Here is a 19,821-nt window from a genome sequence, read left to right as displayed (position 1 = left end):
AGTACCCGGGCTCGAACCCGACCTCGGCGGCTGCGTTTCGATGGAGGTGAAACGAAGAGGTGTCCGTGTGCTGTGCGATGTCAGCGCACGTTAAAGATCCCCAGGTGGTCGAAATTACTCCGTAGCCCTCCACTACGGCTCCTCTTTCTCTCTGTCCACTTTCACTCCCACCTTCCTCTCCCACCCTACGGCGCGGTTCAGGTGTCCGCAGCGGCAAGTGTGACAGATACTGCGCCTTTCCCTTCCTGTGAACCCAATTATTTACGGCGTGGTTGAGGTGTCCACAGAAAAAAAAGTGAGACAGTTACCGCGCATTTTCCTTCCTATAAATCAATTAATCAGTTTTTTACTCCGTGGTTGCGACTGTAGGAAGAAGGAAGTGATCCTTAGGAAGAAAGGAAAAAAAAATTAAACACGGCTTAGCTCTGCTATGCCTGATATACGCAGCGAAAAGCAGTGACTACATCGGGATGAGAAGAAGTTTATTTCTGCAGTCTTCTGCGCCGTTCGTCAGCAGCTAAACTCTCCTTGGCTTCCATGTCGAGCGCGTCTGAGCTCACCGGCGTTCTATAATGTGTTTACAGGAAAAGAAAGGGGCAGCATCTGTCACTCGCGGAAGGCAAGAAGCCCCGCTCGGCGACGTTAGAGCGCACTCGTTCCAGCTTGGCCTTATAGCTGACAGCAGATGGGTGACGTCACATCCTTGACGTCATCCTAATTGAGTGACTTAACTGATTTAGTATTTGGTACTTTCAAACTGCGCGCCAATCGCAGTATCTGTCACGCGTGGAATCCTGCTATCATCCTCTCGGTACACAAGCGAAATTATGAGCAGCGCTTCACAACCCGCGGCGTGGCGCAGCAGTAAAGCGCTCGGCAGTGGATCCAAGGAATGGAGGTTTGATTCCCGGATGGATACTACTTTTTTTTAATGAGGAGGAGTCGCACACCTCTTGAGGCAACGCCGGCATAGCTTGTTGAGGGGGCTGCACAGTTGGTTTTGGCTGTGACGTCACGGCATACGGCATACGCGAAGCTCGGCTTTGACCCTCGTAGTGAAGCTTTTCGCTTCGAACACTTGCGCCTCTCCTAATAACGTAACTCGGCGAGTTCGCGCATACGTAGCTGTGGCTAATTGTAATTAAGCGTGCGCCAGACCCGTGTTGAATAGCCCAGTGAATCGTTTCGCTTGAAAACATTATTTAGCCCTATGTTATTTTTCGGCGGTTTTTTGGGGCGTCTTCAGAGCTGTCTCCTTGTTGCATTTCCAGGAGTCTTTTCCGTCGGCCTTGTCCACTTATAACCAATGGTCGGTTGCCCTCAGTCCAGGGCTCCGCTGACCCCTGCCGCCCGTCGACCTTACTGTACCAGACCTTGCTGGTTTTTTTTTCTTTATTGCCGGTCATCACCAACACAAAACAAAACCAACAAAAACGCGCTACAAACAGAATGCTCACAGCAGAACGGTTGCCACAAGCATGACACTGTTAATACAGAAGCCGGCAAACTCATACGAGTTGCCTTTGTCAAGTTAAAATTCCTTCAGCTCGCATAGTGGTTCGACTCTTGAAATCCAGTCTGGCACCGTGGTCTTCAATTTGTGCATTTCAACCGATGCGTGTATACTCTCGCGAAAGGTCTTCGCAGCGGTCGCTGGACAGCAGAGTCTACCATTGCACCGCACTTGGGTTGCGTATATTGGGGACCACGTTTATGTTTTGACAGGCCTATGTAATGTAATAAGTGTGGGTTTTTCGTCGTACCACGGACATGTGCCCGTGTTTATCGTAGGGTGCATTTTGCTTAGAGTGTATAGGTATAAACATATCAAAGAACTACAATTCCCCATTGGCAAGTTTACAGCGCCGAAACACAAATATATCCACAAAAAATCTAGATGTATGGAAAACTCGATGAATCTACACTTTATACAAGCTCCAAAAGGTGGCTTACAACCTTCGAGCAGTAAAAATTATCTTGTCCTGTTTGTGTTCACTCTTTTAGGATGGAACTATTAATGTTTTCCTTTGTTATGTCTAATGTGAATTTCATATTTTCAGTTTTCTGTGTTTGCGGATTTAAGATGTCATTACTATATGTTTGGATGCTTTTTTCCCTTTTTATGCCCAATGTAAATTTCATGCTTTGATCTTTTTACTAACTTACGGTTTAATGATTGGTGGTGCTGTATTCTGTGGCTTGCCTTCTTTTTGAGTGTTATTTTCATGTAGTAGTCTCTTGGGCCTGTCAAGCTTCTCGAGGACCGTGTAGCCCATCAAACCATTCAGCTTGCTTACTGAAAAAAAAAAAATCTCTTGATCTACCACCGGATAATATGTTCGTGATTACTTTCGAGGACGAGGTGGCATTCTTGAATACCTCAATATGATGATGTATGATACATCAATACATCAATATGATGAGATGGCTTTCCCAAATACTTTGATGATAATTTTAGTTGCTGGTTTATACTCAATAATTCAGTATTTGCTCCATGGTTGCCATAGTTTAGTGATTAGCTGCATGGTTGCCAGTGAACGTCAAGGAAACCCAGGTGGTCGACATTTCCCGGAGCGTTGCACTTCGGCACTTGCCGTAGTCGATGTCGCTTTGGTATGTTAAACTCTGTGGAATAAACATAGCATACCTTGAGTTAAGCCGCGGGAAAAATTGCATCGACTTTGCTAATGCGAACGTGAAAGCCTCGATCATTTTGTTTTGGTGTAGCTGTGTTCTTTTAAAACCATGGATCGCAGGCGAAGATCGAGGGCTGGGACCTTGTGGGCACCGGTGCTAATGCCGTCGTGGCCAGCCTCACCGATGCAGGCGTTTCACCTGCCCTGGTCACTGTGCTGCTTGGAGGAGAAGCCGGACTGGGGGACCCCATCATTCACACAGCGCAGTCAGTCCTGTGCGTACACACGGCCTTTCTCTATTGCTTTAAAGTTCCCTCATAATTGAGAAACTTTAAACAATCGTGATGAAACACACATTGTACAAATATTTCCATTGAACGATAGTCATTGAAGCTTTTTCAGACAAGATTCCCAATACAAGAAGCCACTGCTTTCTTCTGTCTAGTATTAAAATCAGTGAGGTTTTTAGGTTAATCTGTAGTTTTTGCGCTCAGCATCTAGGGTTGTTAGTCATAGCATCAAGCCAAAGTTTGAGCAATAATTCTCTTTAACGATCTAAACGGCAATTACCTTTGAAATAAACCACATCATATTATCCTGGCTACCATTGTATACACAAACATGAAATTGCCGATTTAGATTGTAGTGTGTGACAGTAGTCCATGAAAGCGCGGGAGAGAAAACTGAAAATAAATATTACGGGGGATGCTAGAGCAGAATGTGCAGGCGAAAGCCCAGTTAGACGTTAGCCTAGTCAAGCAGCTCGTCTTGCATGTGCTGCAGCAGCCTCTCTATCCACCGTTTCTGCAGTTCCAGGGAAGTTCAGTTCAGTTCAGTGGTTCAGTCGTGTCCTACTCTTCGTGACCCTACGGACCATGTCACGCCACGCTTTCCGGTCTCTCACCATATTCCTAACATCACATAACTTCATCTGCAGTGCCTCGAGGATGCCATCTAACCATCGCGTTCGCTGCCTACCCCTTCTCCGGCGACCCTCAACCTTTCCCAACATCAAATCTTTCTCCAGCGACTCCTCTCTTCTCATCAGATGACCAAAGTAGCTGAGCTTTAACTTTAGAATTTAACCCTCCAATGAGCAGTCAGGGTTTCTGGACGACAATATCGACTGATTTGATCTTCTCGCAGTCCAAGGAACTCTCGAGAGTCTTCGCCAGCACCACAATTCAAACGCGTCAATTCTTCGGCGGTCAGCCTTTTTCACAGTCCAACTCTAGCATCCATACATCACAACTGGAAATACCATAGCACGAGTTATACGGATCTTGGTTGGCAGACTAATGTCTCTGCTCTTTAATAGACGGTCAAGGCTAATCATTGCTCTCTTTCCTAGAAGCAGGCGTCTCCTAATTTCATGGCTGCAGTCTCCTTCCGAGGTAATCTTGGAGCCCAAGAAGAGAAAATCTGTCACAGCTTCCACTTCTTGTCCATTGATGCTCCAGGACTTGATAGGGCAAGACGCCATGATCTTTGTCTTTTTAATGTTCAGTTTAAGCCCAAACTTCTCACTCTCTTCTTGTACACGCATCAGAAGTCTCTTGAGTTCCACTTCACTTTCTGCTATTAAAGTGGTATCATCCGCATATCTAAGGTTGTTGATACGTTTTTCAGCAATCTTCACTCCAGCTGAAGACTCGTCCAGACCGGCCTTCCTCATGATGCGCTCTGCATATAGGTTAAATAGGCAGGGCGACAGTATGCAGCCTTGCCTTCCTCCTTTCTCACTCGGAAACCAATCAGTAAGACCATGCCCAGTTCTGACTGTGGCCTCTTGCCCTTCATACAGGTTCATGAGGAGACAGATGAGGTGAATTGGAACTCCCATCTCTTGGAGAGCTTGCCACAATCTCCTGTGATCTACACAGTCAAGCGCTTTCCATGATCCAGCGAAGGTTGGCAATTTAGTCTCTAGTTGCTCTGCCCTTGCGAAACCCAGCTTGCACGTCCGGAAGCTCCCGATCTACATTCTGCTGCAGCCTACCTTGGAGGAATTTCAACATCACATTGCTAGCATGCGAAATAAGCGCAATCGTGCGGTAGCTGGAACAATCTTTGGCACTGCCTTTCTTTGGAATGGGGATGTAAACTGACCTCCTCCAATCCTATGGCCACTGCAGGGTTGTCCAAATCTTCTGACATAATGTATGCAGAATGTTAACAGCGTCATGGTTGAGGTTTTGAAGCAACTCAGCTGGAGTGCCATCAATTCCGCTAGCTTTGTTCTTAGCAAGGCTGCCTAAGGCGCATTCAACTTCACTCTTCAGGATGCCCGGCTCGAGATCAGTAATCACAACCGTCTTATGTTGGGTTTGCACAGTCGGGTCCTTCTTGTACAGTGCTTTTGTGTATTCCTGCCACCTCTTCTTTATCTCTGAGGCTTCAGTGAGGTCCTTGCCTCGTTTGTCCTTTATCACGCCCAGCTTAGCACAGAAGCTTCCTTTGATATCTTTGATTGTCTTATACAGAGCTCTTGTGTTCCTTAATTGGCTGTTGTCCTCAACTGCTTGGCACTGTATGTTCAGGAAGGCATTCTTATCTCTCCTTGCTATTTTCTGAAAATCCGCATTGAGAACCTTGTATCTTTCTCTTTCCCCCATAACTTTTTCCATCCTCCTTTCCTCAGCTATTTGCAAAGCCTCTTCAGATAACCAGTTTGCTTTCTTGCACTTCTTTTGCTTTGGAACTACTTTAGTAGCAACTTCTTGTATTATATAACGAACATCAGTCCACATCTCTTCGGGCTCTCTGTCTTCTAGATCTAATGCTTGAAACCGATTCCTCACTTCCACAGCATATTCTAATGGAATTTGATCCAGATAATACCTCAAAGGCCTTCTAGTTTTCTGCGTTTTCCTCAATCGAAGCTTAATTTTGGCAACAAGAAGCTGATAATCGGTGCCACAATCGGCCCCAGGCCTGTATTTTACTGCTTGTATAGCGCTTCTCCATCTCAGCCGGCAAAGAATATAAACGATCTGATTCCTGTACAGACCGTCCGGTGAAGTCCATGTGTACAGTCGCCTCTTGTGCTGTTGAAAATGGGTATTCGCTATGGTCAGGTTGTTTTCTTGACAAAACTCTACTAGCCTCTGCCCAGCTTCATTTGGCTCGCCAAGACCGAACTTGCCTATAATTCCGGATATTTCTTCACCCCCGACCTTAGCATTCCAGTCTTCTATGAGAAAAAGGATGTCTGATGATGGGGTACGGTTTAAAGGCATTGTAGGTCCCTATAAAATCTCTCAACGACAGCTTTTTCAGCAGTAGTGGTCGGTGCATAGACTTGGATAACCGTTATGTTGAAAGGGTGACCTTGGAGTCGAAGTGAAATCATTCGGTCGTTTTTGGGGTTGTACCCTAACACTGCTTTGCCCATTATTCTGTTTACTATGAGAGCGACCCCATTCCTTCTCTTGGATTCGTGCCCACAATAAAAGACATAATGGTCGCCGGAGTTAAATTCTCCCATTCCGGTTCACTTGAGCTCGCTGATACCCAAGATATCAATGTTCAATCTATCCATTTCTCGCTTGAAGAGATACAGTTTACCTTGCGTGATAGATCTTACATTCCATGTTGCTATGCGATATATCTCCTTGCTACATCGGACTTTCGAGTCGCTTCCCGACACATCCACAACTGAGCGTCCTTTTGGCTTTAGCCCAGCCGCTTCATTCGTCCTGGAGCTACTAGGAAGCGCCCTTTGTTCGTCCCCAGTAACATGTGGGACGCCTTCCAACCTGGGGGGCTCATCTTCTGGCGCCATATCATTAATGGTATTGTGACTGGCCATAGGGTTTTCTTGGCAGGAAATACTGGAGTGGGTTGCCATTACCTTCTCCAGTGAATCACGTTTTGTCAGAACTCTCTGCCGTGACCTGTCTATCTTGGGTCGCCCTACACAGCAGAGCTCACGACTTCATCGAGTTTCGCAAGCCCCTCCGCCACGACAAGGCAGTGATCCATGCAGGGGAGTTCCAGGGCACTTGCTTATTATTAGGACCACAAGTTGCTGTCGCCGGGCCGCTGCCACAGGTTCATTCATAGCCGCCGCCTCGCAATGGTAGTCACGACAACAAGCGGCGTTTCGAGCTACTCTAGCCTTTTCCGCCGTGGCGTACTTTCTCGGTCTTTTCGTATGCGACTTGCGCCTGCTGTGTCGTCACCCCTAGCGATGTTGAAGGGAGCTCAGAGGCCACGCGGCGACGTGTACAAGGCGGGCAGCGCTTTTTGCAGAACGTTCTACTGGCGTCGCTATATGAATTTCACTTCAGTGGTAGAGTCCTCCCGCTGCACCACTGACATTTACCTCGTGATCTCAACGTCGCTGTTGTCGTGTTCCTGAACGCCCTCCGTGGTCGCCACTCAGGACAATGCGCTCAACTCTACGATGGTGCTTCGTCGCCCTTTCAGAGAACCCTCCTACTGACTCGATGTTTGCATTTTTCTGTATCTGCTTCTCTGTGCGTGACGACGTGACCTTAAAGTAGATGACATAAAGGTTTCGCCTTAAAAGTAAAGAGCGTCTTATGATGCAGGAGAAAAGTTCTTAGGTGGCAGGTTTTGGTATGTGCCCCATTTTAGTACAGACATTAGACGTGGAACGAGAAAACGGTGAGTACCGATTTGCCAAGGTAAAGAAGGTGGGCACCGAATCAGACAGGGCGGAAATTGGTTGACGTAAGCTGGACAAAAAGTTGCCAAAACTTCTAGTGGGTCCAAGCCATCATGAGGACAAACACAGGGAAACGACAAGATGTCACATCGGCCTTATCGACGACGTGAATGTTCAATTCCAGGGATAGCTGAATCACTTCACCTCAGACGGCCACTACAAACGATTACCCGCACAGCGGATTCCTCAAGATTCCATCACTAGGCGAGTATCACGAGAAACGCCTCATGTATGACAGATTTGGTCCGATTGAATGACATTTTATACAGAGGCCAAAAATGAATTTTAGATTGACATATTAGATGAGGCATATCTGACGGGCGTGTTCCTGTTAACGACACTGCAAGATTTCATTTCCGTGGCCAAATTATCTCCTAGAACCAAACACCAGGCTGCTTGTCTGTGCCCTCTCCTGTCGTTCATGTTTCTTTGCGTAGTTTCTTTACTTTCGCTGTACACCAACCAGGCCAGCAGAAAGGTTTACGTGCTACAGCGCAGTACGTACAGGAATTCTGATTGGGAACCTGACCACGGTGACGTGAGCACAGATAATGCAACGGTGCGAGTTCCTGTTCTCTGTCCCACATGATCCGCAGAGGAGGCCCCTGAGGGAAGAATTTCAACTGCAAGCCGATGAATGCAGTAGAAACACGCTACGTCATCACACCCACGTTTGATGCGTCGCCCCGCTTAATATCTTACGCGCAGGCGCCCTGAAGAGACATTCTTATGTCATTGCCGTTTTGCTTTTCAAAGCTACTTCCAGGTCAGATTGTTTCAGGACAGAACACTATATGCTGTTTTACACTGTACAAGAGATTAGCCTCTAAGGCATGGAATAAAAAAATGAACATTTTTGAACGAACTGTTTATCATTGAATGCTTGTGCTCTGCACCCCGATCATTCACATGTTGGCCATTTTGGCCGACATATAACTTGACAGAGGTGAATGATCGGGCTAGAGAGCAAAAGCGTTACATGACAAATAGTCCAAATTTACATCTACCCGCCCACTGCCCATCGTGCGATTTCAAACCAAAGTGTGAACGAAAGCTCACAGAAATTAGGATTTTAAGCAGGAGTATGGAGACTCTTGCCCGTGAGTTGCTCAAGGCCTCTTATATCAAAAGGCTGGGATCGGAATGCATCAGGGACACCTCAGTATCACTATTTAGTGGCGAAAGCCGTCTTCTTATTTCGTTTAGATAGGGAATGCCTAACGTGGACATACAACCCTTGCCGGCGGCGTCGAAGCATTTGTTTTTGTGCATGGATAAAAATGTTTCATTCTTTTTTTTTGCCATTTCAAAGAAGTTTCATTTTGTTGTCGTTTCGAAAAGAAGTGCGACCAGTTGGAGTCAGCGCCTGTGCTCTCTGTGTCTCTTTGTGAATTCTTATTTATTAGCGAGTGCTGTGGAATCTTTCCTTTTTTTGTGAAATGCACCATCTAGCCCAGCAATTGGTCTTACCTGATCAACTCGTTTGCGGCTGTTAATCATCGTGTTGCTCTTTGGTGGTGCGACGAATAGCGCTAAAACGAACACCTGCAACTCGTGCACGTTTTGTTGCACTTTCGACTCAAGAAGTTTAAACGCAGAGAAGCCACGCGGTCAGATTCTGTTTGCATGCACCATTCCCCGAGCTTTGGTCGTACAGTAAAGAACACCAAAACCTTGAGTTGTCAGACCGCATCGGTAAGTGTGATATTTCTGAAACAGCACCGCACTTGTGAAGTAGCATGCATTTGTCGGTTTTCACTTTAGCGAGTTTCAGGAAATGACTACGTGTGAGCCTCACTAGGATCTCGACGTAATCACAGAGTGCAATGTCCCAGACCACCTGAAATATATTGTTCCCCAAAGGTCGTTCAGAGCCTGACGAACACACTCAGAGAGCAAATTGAAATCATCGATGCAGACCTCCACCTAGGAATCACATGTGAATCAAGCAGAAAAGAAGTCAAGTTGGCAGCTCAATCGGTGCAGATACAATAAACAAACAGGTCGAATTCTTCTTACTAAAGGAAAACATGCGGCATATTTTGCCTGTAATTGTCTACGTTTTCTTGAGTGACTTTGCTTGGAGAAGAAGGAAGCCTATCAAAAGGTTCGTCATACGAAAGGGATGCTTCCAGTCATTCATGACATCGTCCACCTCTTTGCACGCTCCAAGAATCGGCCCTAATACTGAGGAAATCTCGCATACCTGGTGTTTTCTTGTTTTAATTTAATTTATTTAGTCGCTGCGCAGTCGCACACCATAGCTGCGCTGTTGCTTCCCCGGAAAAGATAAGTGCTTAGAAATTGTATATGATGAGTAGGCTAAAGAATTCCAGAACTACTGTCTGGACATAATCAAACTTTTTTTAGCACAAGAGACGTGCAGGGTTCGCAAAACTCGTCGAAGGCACTTAAGTACCTTTTATAGTGTGGTAAGAGGAAAACATTTATATGACGCTGTACTCATTTGCCGCGGTTGGCCTCATTCGTTTCTCTTGCCCTTATTTGCTTCTTTTCTGTTTGGCTGTTTTCATTTGTGCTCATTTTATTTTTTCGTGACCATTTTCCCGCTGATATGTTCTGATTAGTCTCTAATTATTGATTGTGTGCTAATTAGGTATATTTAGAGTAATGTTTTTACTCTTTCTTGTGAGGTGTCACATTGCTGCCATATCTTTTTGTAAGTGGCGTTACCATCCAAGTTTTTTCGTTTTTGACCCAAATGCTTTATTCAAGAATTACCCCACATTGCTGGTAGGTGTTATAGTAGGAGGTTACACTTTGGCAAAAAACACATCCTCATTTGCAGCCCACACATGCAATTCCGAAATAGAACGCAATTATAAGTCCTTCGGTGATATTAAGTTTTAATTACGCTTAATGAGACTTTTTCTATGTTTTTGGACACAAATGTGGTGCTTTTTCTTATTTTGTGATATCTCACACTGCCTTGACGTCTTTCCTCCGGATGTGAGGTCATCATCTAAGTTTATCCGTTCTAGGACACAACATATAGACCCTTCAGTGATCTTAAGCATTAATTACTCTCAACTAAATGTTCCTTATCTAATTCGATGGAAATACGGCATCTTCAACCTAATTTTGACGTTTTTGTACTATTTCGACGTCTGAGCTGTTTTCACGCCCACTACGATATCGACGTCTGGCGCTTTTGACGCAAATTTGATATCTTTGGCTATACTCAACTAATTACTCTGCAGTCTACATATAGTTTCATTTTTCCTCCTCCTATGTCTCCTATGTTTATTCGTTGAAGCACTAGCAGGGGTAAACGACTGCGCAGACCTACATTTTCTGCGCACACTCATGAGCCCAGTAGTGCTTCCGCCTTAATATTCACACGGGCCAGTTGGTTTTGAAAGCAGTGTAACTTGGTGTTGTGAAGGCACGCTGCGTTTTTGCTTACACCTCGACATATCTGCCTATCGCGGCGCCACCTCTGGTTACAAACACGACGCTTGTATGTGTGCCGTCAGCGGCTCAATAGGACACATTTCTGCGTAGCTGGAAGCCCGAAAACTGTTACTCAACGTAAAGGAAGAGCTGAAATCGAAGCTAATGGCAGATGTGCTTTAATTACTCGCTTTGACAGTACAACTGCCGAACAGTATAGCACAGTGTGCATGACATATAAGATAGACCATACTCATTATATTTCCTTGTTCCTGTGCAGCGGGTGGCTCACCGCAATGGCTGACATGTACGGAAGCTGTGTGGCCGCCACAGTTTGTTACGACAGTGTGGAAGAAGACCTCTCGGAAGACGACGTGTACGGCAGTGATGAAGGATGAGCTTGCCCCGTAGACTGCGCGCGAAGGACACGGACTCAGCATGGTGTTGTTTTGGCTACTAAGAACGCCTAGAACATGGAGTACAATCGTTAGCAACACTGCGAATAACAGTGTGTGTAGTTCTTGTAAAATGAACTGAATTTGTGTAAATATTATATGGTCGTAAATGGAATTCAAAAGAAAAACCAGCCGCGAGTCGGCGCTTGTACTCTACGTGTGTCTCCTTGGTATTACAGTGCGCTTATGCTTTGTTTACTTTTAGAGAAATCAATTAAGATAAGCTTAGAGCTTATATTGGTTTATAGTCAAATAGAGCAGGCACCCAGGCGTGTCTATGAGAGACGAAAAGGGGAGTCTGTGAGACCCAAACTGCACTGGGTATGCGTTGCACTCGTATTCCTTGGCGAGCGTGCCGGGCTTTTTCGATCTGTCATTTGCGAAGTGGCGAAAAGAGCTCTAAATCTACAGTGAAACATACGCTGTACTGTATGGGTGCGATTGCGTATCTGCATTTTCTTAGGCGAAAAGGACTTCCAAATTTAGGAAAAAAAAAATAAAGCTACAAAGACGACGAAGCGCAAGTTCTGAACTTAACTTTCTGTTCTGGCTTCAACGACGAACCTGACGGTGAGCTCCTTAATTTCCCTTTCTTTGATTTCCTGCCAATGCCTGCTATCAGTTTTGAACGAAATGGTATTTTAAAACTTATAGACTCATTAAAACTAACGTCATGAGCAGGTACTGACGGCATCAATGCCAAGGTATTGAAAACCACGAAGCATACATACTGTTTCATATTTTTCAACAATCTCTTTCATCAGGTGCTATACCACAAGACTGGAAAGTGGGCAAGTCATTCCAGTTCCAAAAAGGGTTTGAAGAGGGGTTTATTGGGAGTTATTCGGAGGACTGGCGACGGCGACCGGTGACACAAGGCGATCGTAGAGCGAGGCACAATATCGTCCGAACAAGACGGTCCGAGCTCTCAGTGCGCGTGCCAGCTGATCGGCGTCTTCATCGCCGTTAGCTTCGGCGCTGTATCTTCTTCTTCCTTACAGAAACAAATTTATTGGCGATGAATGAATGATTTGGGCATCACATATACGTGTGGGCGTTACCTTTCAGCAGCACGCAACATGTTATCATTATATACATGTGTGGAAATGACAGGAACACTATTGTTTTTGCTAAAAAAGGGGACCGCTCTCTATACAATTTTGCGACGTCTATGAGTTAAGCGAAATCGAGGCGTCGCATGTGCACCTACGACGAGTCTCTGGCCGGCTATGTCCCCTTCAAGCTACCGCCTGCCAGACGCGCGTTATTGGTTTTTCAAGCTGCGAGGATTGAAATGGTGGGTACCACGGATGGATCATTTTTCACTGTGGGTACCACGGATGGATCATTTTCACTGCGTGGGAATACTTACAAAAGACCGACCCCTACCGTAACGTATTGCTGAGGTCCGATGAAACTGTATGACGTCAGAAAAAAAGACCAGTAGCTGAAAGTGTAGGTATAAAAAAGTTGAAAGTAGATAAATATTGCTTCATTATTTCGCTACCAGGCAAAATGATGCTCGCCGCCACCCTGATTCAGAACTACTACCCTAACACCTGGTACACGGCTTGTAGTACTGATGCCTTGATGCAAAAAGCTTTCCCAAACAATTTTCCTTCAACATGGATTTACGTAGTATAATGACTTTCCATAGTTGCTTAAACCTTAAAGCGCGCTGAGTATCACAATCCATTTCTACAACGCTCCCTTCTAAATTATCACCACCAGTCGAGAACTGCGCGTCATCGATTGAGGGAACCTCAAGTGCCGCTTTTACAGTTCAAGCGACGTTCGTGTAGTAAGCGAGCAGCGCACTGCCCGACGCAATGCGACCCGTGCGAGTGTGTCCAGTTTACTGACCGAGCGAACGTGGCATCACGTACACGTGAAATTGCCAACAGACTGAGTGGTGTTACCTAATCGCACTGACGTAACCAAGTGGGAAGCATCCAACAGCTGGATTGTTTACTGGTGCTAGCTCAACCGAGTTGCCGCATTTTCTAGGTGTTTACGTGATATAAGTTCCAGTGAAGACTTGCAGTGCTCTGACTTAAGATCGTGTAGTTCGTTCCGGTTCGGGAAGTCACTTTCGCTTGGTGTCGTAACAACGCATGTAACGTCACGCTTGTTCAGCTACAACGAACAGCAAACACACGATGCAGGCGTGGGCCGGGATCACGAGCGCTAATGGTAGGCGATAAATGCAGAGTACTAAATGCCATTCAATGCAAGTGATGTAGGAATGGGTTTGCGTAACGTGTCATGATTATAATTTCATGATGCACATGAACCCCTTGCTAAACTTGATTTCCATGCGCACCGGTCACTAGCGATAAATTTAGTCGAGGCTTAGAGATGACTTGATCATTAACGACCATATATCAAGTGACCGGCACAGTCACGTACCTTGATGCAACAATGAGTAACAAGATCTCTACTGCAGACAGACCAAGTATGAAGGAGGGATCGAGTGTGACCGCGACTTAATAGCGCGCCCCTCCGGGAGGGCGCAGTGCTTCCGGCGCTCGACTACCGTGTCCAAGGAAGGGGGATCGAATCCCTGCCTCGGCGGCAGCTTTTCGATGGAGGCGATACGCAAGGCGTCCGTGTACTGTGAGATGTCTGTGCACTTTAAGAACCTTAGGTGGTCGAAATTTCCGATTACCTCCACCGCGGCGTGTTTCATACCCTTAGTCGCTCTGTGACGTTAAACCCCACTAAACAACAAAACTTAATAACGCTTTAATGGAGGAAAGCCCTTAGCGGGCTCTTTATGCTTTCGTTTATTTACTACTCCGCCAAAGCAAAAATATTTTTTTTTTGTTGTAGTGTGGGGTCAGAGGAGAAATTGAATGGGGTCTAGAGCAACGTTTCTCCTGAACAACTTGTCTAGAACAGAAGAATTGCTTCAGGAGAATAAAAAAAACATCAGTATGCGTTTACCGAAAAAATACACATCCATTATAAAGCAGCGAGAAAAATGGGCCTTCTTTATGGTTAAGCATGCATATTCAAGATTTTCTACCTCTGGAAGCTGGTGGACTGAAGCGCTGTAGTTGTCCAGGGGAGGCTGACATCATCGTCGCATTCACTGCGCATGCGCCTTCTGCCCCGATTTAAGCCTGTTATCTAAGGGGCAGTTCGCGGAAAGCGAACGCCTCGGAAAGAAGTGTTCATTTTGAAAGTGAAGAAACATGAAAGTTTATTTGTGCCCTTTGATTACGCGTCATATGTCACTGAACAGGCAACACTACGTGATATTTGCCTGCGCTAAGCAAGTAATTTATAATTGCTTTCCTTCTGCTGGAAATTTGAAGTTTCTGTTTCAAGTTGCCGAATAAGGATACTGATGTCGCAAGTGAGTATGAAACCAAACGAGGTCCGTGAAATCGCAGCAGCCCTTGTTCAATGTACGTAGCTTGCTTGGTGACTTGGCGAGAACTGAAACGATGAATATTCTGCAGATTTGGTGTGCTTCACCTGACCTTATAGTTGCTTGGACTATCGTAATATTTGTTCGGTCACATTACACAGAAACATACTTTATATAATTAACAATTTGTAGTACGAAATTGTGTAATGATTGCTTGCCATTTCCATGCGGTGCGCAATGGGTACTAGTGTCAACTGCGCAATTTGAAAGTAAAATTAAACTGAAAAAACTTAAAAACGTATCTACCCCTCTAGGAGAGCTCTATGCTTTATACATTCGAAAATGTGTTCGTTCGGTAAACCTTGCGTGCGGGCTAGTTGATTGCACGAATCTGATGACTTCTGGTGCTGCATTGTCCATCATACACACGAGAATCAAAAAAAGATGTTCACGCCGGTTGTGTGCATCAGCGGTGTGGCCATATTTTTGTGATCTATCTTGTGTACGTGATGTAGAGTTACTGTATATCTACCAAAGGTGAGTTAGTGAGAAGACTTTATTTACACCGACATCGACATCGGGGCAGGGGCTCAGCCAGGGGAAGGGTCTTCTTGCCGGCTCTCCTGCGCCGTGGCCGCAGAGAAGGTCTTGGAGTAAGCCTCCTCCGCCAGGCATAGGACGATATTTTGTTCGTCCACATTTGAGCTGCAGATGTAGGACTCCCAGGTAATTTGATCAAGGGGACCAGTTTCTTTTGCTCCAGGAGAATCGGGGCATTGCCAGACTAGGTGATTTTGACTCAGTGGTACGTTGCAGAGATTGCAAGCCTCTGGGCCCCTGTCAACTCATTATGCAGAGTAACATGAGGAAAGAAACGATTAGCCTGAAATTTTTGCCAGGTCCTGCATTCTGAGGGTATTAGAGACCTATTTGGTGGTAGATAGATCCTTCTACAAGGAGTCTTAAAGAGCTCCTTGTAGGTGATGCGGGGGTCTTTGTCTCCTGGTAGCGGAGTCTCTATGGCCGCTCGGGTGTATACATCTCGAGCGAGGCGATGGGGCGATGGGCAGACTCATATCCTAGTAGACCCTCGCGAGCTGGAACCCAGATGACTGAAACCTCCCGGTTTAGCGGGTGCTTTCTCAGTAGACTGGTCGCCTGCTTGGAAATTAGGCCTTTTCCGAAGCTCCTAACAGCCGGCTTATTATCTGAAAGGGTAGATCTAGCTTTAGTGCCTGTACATGCTAGCGCTATCGCAGCCTCTTCAGCTATAAAGCGTTATGCGTATTAATGGATCCAATTACTTTCTGGGAGAGGTCCCCATCTACCACTGCTATGACCACGGCCATTCTAGCCCGCAGGCAGCATCGCAATAGGCTGATTCCTCAGGAGGGTCGTTTGCTAGTTTGCTTTGAATAAATTTTGCTCTATGCTGTCTTCGTTCCTTGTCATGAATCGCGTGCATATTCTTAGGGATCGGTGCAATTTTGAATAGTTTCCGAGTCTCAAGCTGCAGGATTTCAGCGACATAGGGTAGCTCCCCTGACTGAAGCTGTAGTTCTTGCATTATTTGTCGGTCCACTACAGTGGAGTCGAGCCGCCAAATCTGCGTCTCGATCCCTGACCGCTTTAGCAGTCTCTTCCCAGGTATTATGCATTCCCATAGCTAGAAGCTTCTCTGTCGACGAGTTGGGGGTATGCCTAAAGCCCTTTTGAATGACGTGCTGATCATTTTCTCTAACTTCTCTACTTCACCAGGATTGAGGTTGAGAAAGCGGGTGGCATAAGCTATCCTCCTGATTGCAAAGGCACGAAGCAGTTTTATTAGGCAGTGTTCTCTGAGGCCTTTGTTCTTGAGAGAGATTCGCCTGAATATTCACGTTACCTGGTCGACATACGTCTGAAGCTTTTTCAGGATGGTGGTGTTTTTCCTTTTCTGCTGTAGGAAATACCCCAGGATCCTAATGATGCTGACTCTCGGTACCTTACTCCCTCCCACGTATACCTCCACAGGTTTGTGTAGGTGCGGCAAGTGGGATTGTTTGGTTGGTTGTGATTTGCTGCACATTGTGAAAGAGTTCAGATTTGCGAGGAGAGCAAGATAGTCCTCTATCTAGGGCGTAGTTTTCAACTATATACGCCGCTTCCTGCACCCTATGCGATATATCGGTGCTTGAGCCTCCATCGGTCCAGATTGTTGTATCGTCTGCATAGATGCTATGTTTGATGCCTTCTATCTTATTAAGCGCCTTCATGGATCACTGCCTTGTCGTGGCGGAGGGGCTTGCGAAATTCGATGAAGTTGTGAGCTCTGCTGTGTAGGGCCACCCATGATAGACAGGTCACGGCAGAGAGTTCTGGCAAAATGTGATTCACTGGAGAAGGTAATGGCAACCCACTCCAGTATTTCCTGCCAAGAAAACCCTATGGCCAGTCAAATACCATTAATGATATGGCGCCGGAAGATGAGCCCCCCAGGTTGGAAGGCGTCCCACATGTTACTGGGGATGAACAAAGGGCGATTCCTAGTAGCTCCAGGACGAATGAAGCGGCTGGGCTAAAGCCAAAAGGATGCTCAGTTGTGGATGTGTCGGGAAGCGACCGGAAAGTCCGATGTTGCAAGGAGATATATCACATAGCAACATGGAATGTAAGATATATGACGCAAGGTAAATTGGATGTCGTCAAGCGAGAAATGGACAGATTGAACATTGATATCTTGGGTATCAGCGAGCTGAAGTCGACCGGAATGGGAGAATTTAACTCCGGCAACCATTATGTCTTTTATTGTGGGCACGAATCCAAGAGAAGGGATGGGGTCGCTCTCATAGTAAACAGAAGAACGGGCAAAGCAGTGCTGGGGTACAACCCCAAAAACGACCGAATTATTTCACTTCGGATCCAAGGTCACTCTTTCAACATAACAGTTATCCAAGTCTATGCACCGACCACTACTGCTGAAGAAGCTGAGGTTGAGAGATTTTATGCGGACCTAAAATGCCTTTTAGACCGCACCCCATCATCAGGCATCGTTTTTCTCATAGGAGACTGGAATGCTGAGGTCGGGAGAGAAGAAATATCCGGAATTATAGGCAAGTTCGGTCTTGGCGAGCCAAATGAAGCTGGGCAGAGGCTAGTACAGTTTTGTCAAGAAAACAACCTGACCATAGCGAATACTCATTTTCAACATCACAAGAGGCGCCAGTACATATGGACTTCACCGGATGGTCTGTACAGGAATCAGATCGATTATATTCTCTGCCAGCAGAGATGGAGAAGCGCTATACAAGCAGTAAAAACAAGGTCTGAGGCCGATTGTGGCACCGATCATCAGCTTCTTGTTGCCAAAATTAAGCTTCGATCGAGGAAAACGCAGAAATTTAGAAGGCCTTTCAGGTATGATATGAATCAAATTCCATCAGAATATGCTGTGGAAGTCAGGAATCGATTTCAAAAATTAGATCTAGAAGACAGAGAGCCCGAAGAGATGTGGACTGATGTTCGTGATATAATACAAGAAGTTGCTACTAAGGTAGTTCTAAAGCAAAAGAAATCCAAGAAAGCAAACTGGTTATCTGAAGAGGCTTTGCAAATAGCTGAGGAAAGGAGAATGGCAAAAGTTATGGGGGAAAGAGAAAGATACAAGGTTCTCAATGCGGATTTTCAGAAGATAGCAAGGAGAGATAAAAATGCCTTCCTGAACATACAGTGCCAAAGAATTGAGGACAATAGCCAATTAAGGAACACAAGAACTCTGTATAAGACAATCAAATATATCAAAGGAAGCTTCTGTGCTAAGCTGGGCGTGATAAAGGACAAACGAGGCAAGGACCTCACTGAAGCCTCAGAGATAAAGAAGAGGTGGCAGGAATACACAGAAAAACTGTACAAGAAGGACCCGAATGTGCAAACCCAACATAAGACGCTTGTGATTACTGATCTCGAGCCGGGCATCCTGAAGAGTGAAGTTGAATGGGCCTTAGCCAGCCTTGCTAAGAACAAAGCTAGCGGAATAGATGGCATTCCAGCTGCATTGCTTCAAAACGTCAACCATGACGCTGTTAACATTCTGCATACATTATGTCAGAAGATTTGGACAACCCTGCAGTGGCCACAGGATTGGAGGAGGTCAGTTTACATCCCCATTCCAAAGAAAGGCAGTGCCAAAGATTGTTCCAACTACCGCACGATCGCGCTTATTTCGCATGCTAGCAAGGTGATGTTGAAAATCCTCGAAGCTAGGCTGAAGCAGTATGTGGATCGGGAGCTTCCGGACGTGCAAGTTGGGTTTCGCAAGGGCAGAGGAACTAGAGACCACATTGCCAACCTTCGCTGGATCATGGAAAAAGCAAGAGAGTTCCAAAAACCCATCTACTTCTGCTTTATTGATTATGCGAAAGCATTTGACTGCGTAGATCACAGCAGATTGTGGCAAGCTCTCCAAGAGATGGGAGTTCCAAATCACCTCATCTGTCTCCTCAGGAACCTGTATGAAGGACAAGAGGCCACAGTCAGAACTGGGCATGGTCTTTCTGATTGGTTTCCGATTGAGAAAGGAGTGAGGCAAGGCTGCATACTGTCGCCCTGCCTATTTAACCTATATTTAACCTATATTTAACCTATTTAACCTTTGTGGCAAACTCTTCGAAAAAAAAAAAATTTAACCTATATGCAGAGTGCATCATGAGGAAGGCCGGTCTGGACGAGTCTTCAGCTGGAGTGAAGATTGTTGGAAAGCGTATCAACAACCTTAGATATGCGGATGATACCACTTTAATGGCAGAAAGTGAAGTGGAACTCAAGAGACTTCTGATGCGCGTACAAGAAGAGAGTGAGAAGTTTGGGCTTAAATTGAACATTAAAAAATAAAGATCATGGCGTCTTGCCCTGTGAAGTCCTAGAGCATCAAGGGATAAGATGTGGAAGCTGTGACAGATTTTCTCTTCTTGGGCTCCAAGATTACCTCGGAAGGAGACTGCAGCCATGAAATTAGGAGACGCCTGCTTCTGGGAAAGACAGCAATGGTTAGCCTTGACCGCCTAGTAAAGAGCAGAGACATTAGTCTGCCAACCAAGATCCGTATAACTCGTGCTATGGTCTTTCCAGTTCTGATGTATGAATGCGAGAGTTGGACTGTGAAAAAGGCTGACCGCCGAAGAATTGACGCGTTTGAATTGTGGTGCTGGCGAAGACTCTTGAGAGTTCCTTGGATTGCCAGAAGATCAAATCAGTCGATATTTTCGACCA

At 45.8% G+C, this 19,821-nt stretch overlaps 1 protein-coding gene across 1 annotated transcript in view; it reads left to right on the top strand.

The window, feature by feature from the left end:
* The window catches only part of LOC146194882 (excitatory amino acid transporter-like), a 32,706-nt gene extending 21,565 nt beyond the window's left edge, over positions 1-11,141 (top strand). Inside the window, exons 3-4 of the mRNA XM_084596657.1 lie at positions 2,757-2,911; positions 11,024-11,141. Of these exons, the coding sequence (XP_084452783.1) occupies positions 2,757-2,911; positions 11,024-11,141 (273 nt within the window). The remainder of the gene's footprint in view (positions 1-2,756; positions 2,912-11,023) is intronic.
* The last annotated feature ends 8,680 nt before the right edge of the window (positions 11,142-19,821 follow it).

Source organism: Amblyomma maculatum, chromosome 3 (assembly GCF_055883805.1).
Source record: "Amblyomma maculatum isolate TAMU_Amacu chromosome 3, ASM5588380v1, whole genome shotgun sequence".
NCBI lineage: Eukaryota > Metazoa > Arthropoda > Arachnida > Ixodida > Ixodidae > Amblyomma > Amblyomma maculatum.
This window is presented reverse-complemented; position numbering and strand designations above follow the sequence as displayed.